Raw genomic sequence first — 9,361 nt, 5'->3', positions numbered from 1 at the left:
GCTGGCATGAAATTACATGAAATTATCCCAAAACATGTATTCTTCACTATTGAATACCTTTTAAATATATGGTGCCCAAGATATTCTTTCACCAAACATTTAAAGAAGCACTGAACAAAAGTAGCACAAAACACCATCAACACGCTGCTTCTATGTGTGTCTCTATAGCCTTCTGTTTTCTTTTTGTTGGAGAAGCTCACAAAAAGAGCTCTGGGTGTTACTTTAGGGATTACTTCTAAGTGCAGTTAACCTGGCAGAGTCTAGAGGTGGGTGCAGAGGATGTGGGCTCATTGGGTGATTAGAGGACGGCAGGCCCGCCACTAGTCACTGCCGCCAGGGGGATTTAGACAAGCGGAGGGGAACGCAGGGCGGGACAGATAGGAGAGAGAGAGAGAGAGTGAGTGAGACAGAAAGACAGATCCCAGGATGGAGGGGGAGGTGATCAAACACCTGGGACAAGCATAGACCTGCTGTGAAACATGCTGATGCAAAGGGCAGAGACGGGAAGAAAAGGAGAAGAAAGGAAGAGTATGAAAGAGGAACAATGAGAGTACGAAAGAATGGGGGAGATGTGAGGCAGAGTCACATATCGGCTGTGATGAAATGGATAGACGGTTCATCCAATTAACAGATTTTGTTGAAATGCCATGTTTTTACCGGGAGCATTTTCTTGTGCACTCTGCATTTTTACCCTAACTTATGCCCTATTTTAAAAGTAGCGACATAAGCTTGCATGAGCGTGTTATTTTCACTATTTTTAAAGAGAATTCACCTAGGCTATAATGACACCAGGTTGAAAGTGGATAAAAATCCCCTAAAAATAAAAACCCATGCCATTTCAGTGTGACTGTTCTGGTTTGGTAAAATAAAAATCATACTAGCCTATTACTGTCACCTTTCTTCTATGTCTCACAAGCGGTTGCACAACCTTTCCAATCCTCCATGTCATCAAGAGAGTTTAATTACTTTGTATGCTGTGACAATCAGCTCCAGGACGTTCCTCGAGTCGTTTGCCAGAACTCCCACTGTGGCGCCAGGAATAAGATCTGCATAATTCTGTGAGAAAAAACACACAACAGCAAAAGCACAGTGATACAGTAAACACGAAATGCGGGCAAGCCTGATTCAACCTCATAGGGGAAATGGTCCTATGGAAAATGAAAAAGGGGAAGAAAAGATGACTTGTTCAAACAGGTCGAATGAGAATGCAGCTCAATGAATCTTAATGTTAACCTCAATGATACTGTGTGCAGATAAACAGAACACAGGTTTTGCAGCTTTTCATTTTAATACAGTGCATTATGTTAGGGTACGGCTTCTCTGGAAAAAGAAAAAGACAGATCAACAAGTTCATGGTAAAGAGATCTCACCTCATAGTTTTGCCGCTGGGATTCTGTCACTGCAAAGATTAGTAAGATGTTATTCTCCACCAACTTATCTATCAGCTGCCCGAGAGTTGGATACTCCTAAAAAAAAGGAAAAAAAAACGAGGACAGTGATCTTTCACCACAATTCACTCTACAAAAAAGATCTCCTTTCTAAATGTGTTATCAGCTTTCAATATAAGCTGCAATTAATCACAACAAATGCAGGGGAAATTACAAATACAATATGAACCACTATATGGCACTAAAACGTATATGGCTCAATAAACTTACCAACACAGTGGACTTGGAGTATTCATTGTTGCCGTCCAAATGGCACTGTCCATCGTTGGGAATCACAATTCCTGCCATCTTACTATCCATCCCAAAGTGGGAGTCTGCATCACTGACAAACACCAGCAAACGCATCGAGTCATTCCTCCATCCTATCTTGTCCTATTAAGAGACATACCATTAAAAAAGCATAGTCAGGATTGGAGATCTGTCACCCGCAACTGAAATAGCATGTTTGGTCACATCAAATATCTATGACTGTCCATTTATAGTGAAATCTTACCCCACAAACAGCTGCCTGCATAATGGCATCAAAGCCACCCTCTGGCACATCGACATTGCCAGATACTCTCTGTTGGGCAATGATGTGATTGAACTCGTCAGTGTTACTGGTCAGGGACAAGACGTGTTTGTATCCGAAGGAGGGTAGGCATTCTGCATCCACACTCCTGAGACAAAAACAGATTATGGGTTTTTATAAGGTAACACAATGACAGATGTAATAGCTATTGATAAAACCTTTAATCTGCATTTTAGATTGAAAGTTAAATATATTTTCATATGTTGAGCACTTAAGCCCTGATCAAACAAACTGTAAATAAAGGTACCTGCAGGGATTGGCCAGCTCCTCTTCTGTGACCTTGATGAAAGGAAGGACCGGTTTCTCCACGAACGAGCCAAAGCCCAGCCGGAACTTACTAGTGAGCTTAGCCATGGCCTTAGACAGACTAGAACCCAAGTCCTTAATACTCTTCAGATCATCAATCATCGATGCTGAGAGGTCCATCAGATAGTAGATATCAACAGGGTAGTCCTCTGTCTGCTGAACTTTGACCTGGAACGTCAGCCCACTACCTGCACAGAAAATAATAATACATTGTTTCTTTCTATTGCTGGCTGATTATGAAGAAAGGATTTCTGAAAGATAAATGGTACATTTGCTCTAGGTAAGTATACCAGGCCGGAGCTTGAGGGCCATTCTCTGTGGGGAGATTTGGGTGCTGTTAGTACCGCCTGTCTTCTTCCTGAGTGGATGATCCTGGAGTATTTGTACATTGGAAGCAGGGAATTCCAGGCGTTCCGTGGGACATCCCTTTTCCCTGAGGGTGTCCACTGTGTCACATCTCTCACTAATTGAAAACCAGTCAGTGAAATTCTAAGAGATACAAAAAAGTTAAAGTTGTAACTTTTATGCATGCTAACACTATCAATTCTCACAGAACACACACAATTCTGTTATCAGCTAAAGGCACTGGGCTGCCAGGCGTATTTCTTTTCTCCTTTTCTTTCTTTTTTTACACAAAAACATTTTTTTACACGTTTACACTTAAGAACTTAAAGCTTTGTTTTCATTCAGGCAACATTCCAGCTACCTACCTCCTGTGTACACCAGGCACAGTGGGGACTGAGTTTCAGACACTCGTCACAGCTCACAGCATTGCCATTTAATGAACATGATCCTATTCCTGTGTAGGGAACAGAGAAGTCAGCAGAAACAGACGTGGTCAGATGTGGTCAGTCTGTCAGCACGTACAGAAGCAAGTGCATCATAATGTCATATTTCTTGTTAATATGTCATGGCACGGTTCATTTGGTTTTACAAGGTATTATGAGTCAATGGTGCATTCCGCTATAATATCTTGTTTATCATTTACAGCACACCTCATACCGTATACAGTAAAGCATAATGTGTTGCTCATGATGGCTATATAGATATGCAGTTAATTGAAATACATGTGTGGTTTCATTGAAGGCTTTTGATTCTTAAATGTGTTTTCTATTCAGTGTTGTAAAGAATTAATAAATCAGGATTGCCTATAGACAGGACTAAAGTATCAACTTTTGAGATTTAGTAGCCTATACACTTGATGACCTTAACTTAAGAGAAGACATGCCTCAAAACCAGTGGTGTAAAGTAACTAAGTACATTTACTTAAGTAGTGTACTTAAGTAGCCTACAATGTTGAGGTAGGCCTATTTGTAGGCTACTTTACTTGAGTAGTTCCAATTTCCAATATTCTACTCCACTACATCTCGGATCCAAATATTGTACTTTTACTCCACTAAATGTAGGCTATTTGCAAACTGTAGTTACTATTCATTAGCCTACTACAAAACATATATTAACACTTCAGCCCTAAATATATTTTGGCCATTTGAAAATAGCAGAGGCTCACATTGTGAGCTGCTACATTTCAAAAGATTTCTATACATTTTAATTTTTTAAATGGAACATTCTGCATAATGAGTACTTTTACTTTTGGTGCTTTAAGTAGCCTACATTTAATAGGCTACTTTTGTACTTTTTAAAGTAGATTTCGAATTCGGGACTTTTATTTGTAACAGAGTATTTCTATATTGCAGCATTGCCATTGATACTTTTACAACAAAAAAAAATATATACAAAATAAATAAGAGAGAGAGAAAAAAAGAATACTTTTCCCACCACTCCTCTTACCCTCCACGTTGTGTATCCAATACTGGAGAATCAGGCTGACAAGTACAAACCCCATTAGTCCGCGCGGTTACTGCCAGGAGAAAAGATAAGAAGCAGGCATTTTTTCGTCACACACGAGTTGAGTTTACTACTATACACTATAAATCTAGTCTAGGCTAGATTCCGCCTCCTGTGTACAAACTACAAAGCACGTGAAGACAACTCCACTGTCTCTTACCTGCTGGGGAAGAACGGTGAGTGACTGCGTAGTTCAGACATTCTTACCTGCCCAGCCTTTTATGCTCACTTCCGTACAGGTGAGAACAGTAGTAGTCGGGATTGAGAGAGAGAGGCGGGTGGAAGGGTGGAGGAGACATGAGTCAAGGCCAATAAGGGAACGCACATAGCCTACAGTACAGCCTACAGTGTGTATGTGCTAAATCTGAATTCGATATCTAATTCATAGCAGGGAAATGGCTTGTGTTGCTTAGGGAAATCCCCCATCTTCTGTTTATTCCAACAAGTGATTACAACTTAGAAACTTAAAAAGTTCAGTAGAATGAACCTATTTCTCTTGTAGGAAAGGCATGCACAAAATGTTACCCTATTGGGCTTAGCCTACTATTATTATTAGGCCTATTATTATTATTATTACCCATATTATGGATTCATTAAGGATTAGGCCTACTGAGAAAACAAGAGAAGGAGAGAGAAGACAAGACAAGACAAGACAAGACAGAATTCACAGGTCGGTATCTTTCATAGCACAAAGTGCAGTGACATCGAAAATGATGTATTGAATGTTAGTACTCATATTATAATATGTTTGTATCAATGTGCTGTTGCTGCAAACATTGAATGGAATGTTGGTTATAGTCATAGATAGTCTAATTAGGCCTACTACATTTGATAAAAACAAATTCTTACAGACTGAGATAAAATAGCCAAGAGACAGACCACGCCATAAACAAACATTGCCTACCCATATTACCCAGACTCCAAAACTGAAAATATGTTAATGTTTAACATAACCAGTCTGTGCGTGGATCATAATAACTCCTCGAGATTGTTCCAGCTTGATGATTAACTGTTATAACACCAGGCAAAACAACAATATAGGCTATCTCATTCTCAAGGTATGAAAAAGAATGGCTGCTCATCCCTGAATGTGTATGGTGTATGTGTGTGTGTAATGTAGCAGGACTAGATGTTTTATAGATTCAGATTTAGATTTTTATTGTGTGTGTGTGTGTGTGTGTGTGTGTGTGTGTGTGTGTGTGTGTGTGTGTGTGTGTGTGTGTGTGCGCGCGCGCGTGCGTGCGTGCGCGTGAGCGCGCATGCACACACTGCAAGGGGTAATGTGTGTGAATCTGACATGCGTAGGTGTTGAACCATTGACAGCTGCTGTACAAATTTCCCCAACTGAATGGAATCCTCTAATTCAGCACCACACCCCTATGGATCTTAGTAAGCCCCATCTGTTACCCCCAAACCCCCTCCACTGCATTGCTTCTCTCATGTTCCACCACTCTACTCATTTCTCCTTCACCCAATTTGTTATATTCACTCGGATCACCTCTGTCTTTGGGATATACTTCCATTTCAATGACCATGTTGTTTCTACCTTCCTCATTCCAACCCCATTCATCTCATCTTCTGTTCTCAGTTCTCCCTTTACAGACCTGAGACCTCTGTCTTCACCCACAGGCACATGCACACATAGACATCAAAGGTGGCTTGAGCCCCTGCCCTTTTATCCGTCTGTAAAAAGTGCCCTTTCCAGACCATAAATGCAGTTTTTACTACGGTGAAAGAAATGCAAATGTCCTCTTTCCATGCCATACCTGAAGGTAGCATTCAAGAGAATGACCTTGTCCAAACCATCCTGAACTTGAATGCAGCATCTTATGTTGAAAGAATTGCCCTCTCTCTGTGTAAACATCCATGCCGTTTGCCACATCTCCAGTATTCACTTGATTATCAGTGTTCAGTGTGGTATCAAGTACCGAAAATAGCCGACCTCCAAGCTCACAACGCGTCTCAGTGTGACGCGTTGTGAGCTTGGAGGTCTGCTATTTTCTATACTTTCACCAAAAGACCCTTTTTGAAACTTCAGACCCTGCCTCTCTAACATTCTCTCTGTTCACCCACCACCACCCATGGGCACAGCAGACGTTTCCTCTTTCACTGCTCCTCTCCTCTCCTCCTGTCCCCTATCCTCACTGCTCCTCTCCTCTCCTCCTCTCTCTCACACTCTACTCTGAAACATGTCTTACTCTTTCTGCCTGAAAATTGTGCAAAATCAATATGCATATATCTGAGTAAATACTCACTGGAAAAGACTAAGGTTGTGACAGATGACAGCCGTAGAAATGAGTGCTCATAGGGGAAACTATTTTGTTGAAATGTTGATGTTTAATTCACTTACTGTAGTATATGCAGCTCCAAGTTCCTCAATGTTTCTTGTTTAATAATCTGTCAAGTGATTCTCTGCTTGACTTGAGCTTCAATACTGAACATTTGAATGCATTTGAAAAGGGACATGAGTTCAATTTACAGGATATACTCAGCCATTCATAAAGATGATCAAACATCTTGGCCGTGCTCCCCCGTGACATCAAGACTTATTGTAACATTACTCTCACCAGACAATATTACATTAACCCTTGCAATGAGACAACTCACCTTCACCTACCATGCTGTCCCTTCTAAGACTTGTCACCAGGTTAAAAATGGCTTGGAATAAGGAGACATCAGTCCAGCACATCCGGTTAGATCCCTGTGTAGTAGAGTAATAGTAAACCTACTGTAACGCTGTCTTTTATGAGACATGGCAGTAGGATTACTCTCAACCTACTGCCCATGCTCCCTTGCATATGTGTGTGCGTGTGCGTGTGTGTGTGTGTGTGTGTGTGTGTGTGCGTGCGTGCGTGTGTGTGTAAAGTCATACAGTGAATGTGTAGGTCATTTGTCGGTGTGTGTGCAAGTTGAAGCTTGTCCGTCCCCTGTGTGTGTGTGTGCGTGTGTGTGAGTATACTACTGTTAAGTGTGAGCGTATAGGGGGAAGGGGGGGTTGAGATGATAGTGAGTGACAGTAACAACTGCACAATCTCCACATACTGTAGCAGTGGCTTTCATTAGAAAGCTGGACTGACATGCTGTTATACTCTTGAGGCTAAAAACACTGTATATTCTGTTGTACAGGCAACTAAGATAACTTGGCTTAATGGGTTGTTGTTCTCTGTGCTGTGTGTGTGTGTGTGTGTGTGTGTGTGTGTGTGTGTGTGTGTGTGTGTGTGTGTGTGTGTGCGTGCAGGAGTGAACGTGTGTTTTTCTCTGTTAGCCTGTGTGGGTGGGTGTTTACTGAAGCTCAATTAATTTCCTCCACTGAGGAGGAGACTGGTACAGTGTATTGTCCTCGTCCCTTTCTGTAATGGTATGGCTGGAATGAATTTGTCTACACATGCATATGTGTGTGTAGGCAAATAATGGGGCATCAATTATGTATGACTGAAGTGCAAGCCGAAAGAAGGAATTCAGCAAAGTCACAGATGATAAGTCAAAAGAGGGGTGCATTGGTTGTATTCATAGAGTACACATTATACGGTAACCTTCCGCTGTGTAGTCAAAAGATTCACAACTAGAAGCAGTGCTCTTCCGAGCACAGGTCTCCACCAGGCCACACAAATCGGCCTGTTATAGCGCCACCATGAGGCTGATTTGAAAAATGTGGGGCAGAGGTTCTAGATTGGCATCCAGGGAATGTGTGTGCTCACTTTGGCAGCGATCGGGCCAACGGTGACTGAGATTAGCTGCACACAAACTGCGAGGACACACGCACGCACGCACGGACGCACGGACGGACGGACACACGGACGGACGGAGGGGAAAACATACTCTCCCTCAGCCTTCGGCTGGTGGAGACAATAAAGAAAAAAAAGAAAAGGGTTTCCAACAATGCAGCATACAGTTCAGTCTTGTAATTCATACAGGGCATCAACAGTCCTTGTCAAACCAGATTGGTCTGTTTGTAACAGCTTGTAAATTATATGAGCAAAGCAAAAATGATGCTGATGGATATTTCAGGGAAGCAGCTCTGTCGTAATGGTAATGTATTATAGTGCTGAGGGAAAACTGTTTGACTGCCCCATTTGACTGTCACTTACTTTATCCTGAAGCATTACCAAAGAATGCCAGTCATATCAACAATAGTAGTCTGTTGCAGCAGTTCATTTGCCCGAAGAACCTACAATTTAAAGTGTTAACATCCTATTCATTGGCCTATTATTGCAGCACAGACACAGAAATATGTGTTATGTGCTCGCACATTTTCTCACTTCCATCTACAGCAGTTTAGTGACCGTAACATATGCATTAAAGGTAGGTCTACTGAGTCTGTGCCCTCGGCCTGACCTTGGGATCTCTCAAGGGACAGTGCCATGTGTCTTCTCAGCTGTGGAGAGTTAAAAGAAAGAAGAAAAGGAGGGGGTAGACTTATCTTCAAACCACTAACCATGTTCCTTATGTTCAAAGAATTGATACCCCCACAACAGGATTGATGTCTCTGTGTGTACGGGCCATGTATATTTCTGGAAGTTGGGGATCGGGGTAACAGTGGGTGTGATGATGACTAATCTTGCATCCGGACCATTTTGATCCTTTTGGCTGGTAAGGAGACAGGAGCGTGGTGCCTTTACGTCTCTGGCATCAGCTGCACTAAGCCCCCGGGCTTAAGAAGTATAGACCCAGTGTAAAGACTACCACTACAAAGGCTGTATGCTGCAAATAGTGTCAGAAAGGACTAGATTACATCTCACATGTGTCACTTTTCTCTCGCACTCATCAGATCACATTGCATTATAACACACAATATGAATGATATACTAGACGATCCTGACGAAACATGGCCAAGTTGAAAAATGAGTTGACATACAGTAAGCTGGACAACTTTGACTAACAGCACCCTCTGCTGCTGATAGTAGACACATTCACAAGAGTCAGTGTAGACTAGAGTCTGTAGACAAGCCAAACATGATGACTAGGGGTTAGCTGGACAACTTTGACTCACAGCACCCTCTGCTGCTCATAGATTCAAAGGAGCCACTGTAGATAACCAACTTACTAACTGGCTGTATGTTAAAAGAAAATGATATAAGACCTGGGTCTTTCTTTACTAAGTTGACAGGATCATGTCTGACTGAGATAAACAAGAGATGTGTTTGAGCACTGATTTTATTCAAATGTTTTCAAAGGAAAGAGCAAGGAA

The 9,361-nt window shown here is 41.8% G+C and overlaps 1 protein-coding gene across 1 annotated transcript in view; it reads right to left on the bottom strand.

The window, feature by feature from the left end:
• The window catches only part of itgb6 (integrin, beta 6), a gene marked incomplete at both ends in the record, with an annotated part of 11,724 nt that extends 7,553 nt beyond the window's left edge, over positions 1 to 4,171 (bottom strand). Inside the window, 8 exons of the mRNA XM_080730293.1 lie at positions 967 to 1,056; positions 1,371 to 1,466; positions 1,659 to 1,820; positions 1,942 to 2,107; positions 2,267 to 2,513; positions 2,616 to 2,814; positions 3,036 to 3,118; positions 4,117 to 4,171. Coding sequence (XP_080586419.1) covers positions 967 to 1,056; positions 1,371 to 1,466; positions 1,659 to 1,820; positions 1,942 to 2,107; positions 2,267 to 2,513; positions 2,616 to 2,814; positions 3,036 to 3,118; positions 4,117 to 4,171 — 1,098 coding nt within the window. The remainder of the gene's footprint in view (positions 1 to 966; positions 1,057 to 1,370; positions 1,467 to 1,658; positions 1,821 to 1,941; positions 2,108 to 2,266; positions 2,514 to 2,615; positions 2,815 to 3,035; positions 3,119 to 4,116) is intronic.
• Positions 4,172 to 9,361: the final 5,190 nt, after the last annotated feature.

Source organism: Nannobrachium achirus (assembly GCF_963921795.1).
Source record: "Nannobrachium achirus genome assembly, chromosome: 7".
NCBI classification, from domain to species: Eukaryota; Metazoa; Chordata; class Actinopteri; order Myctophiformes; family Myctophidae; genus Nannobrachium; species Nannobrachium achirus.
Note: the sequence above shows the minus strand (reverse complement) of the source record. Positions and strands in the feature narration are given on the sequence as shown.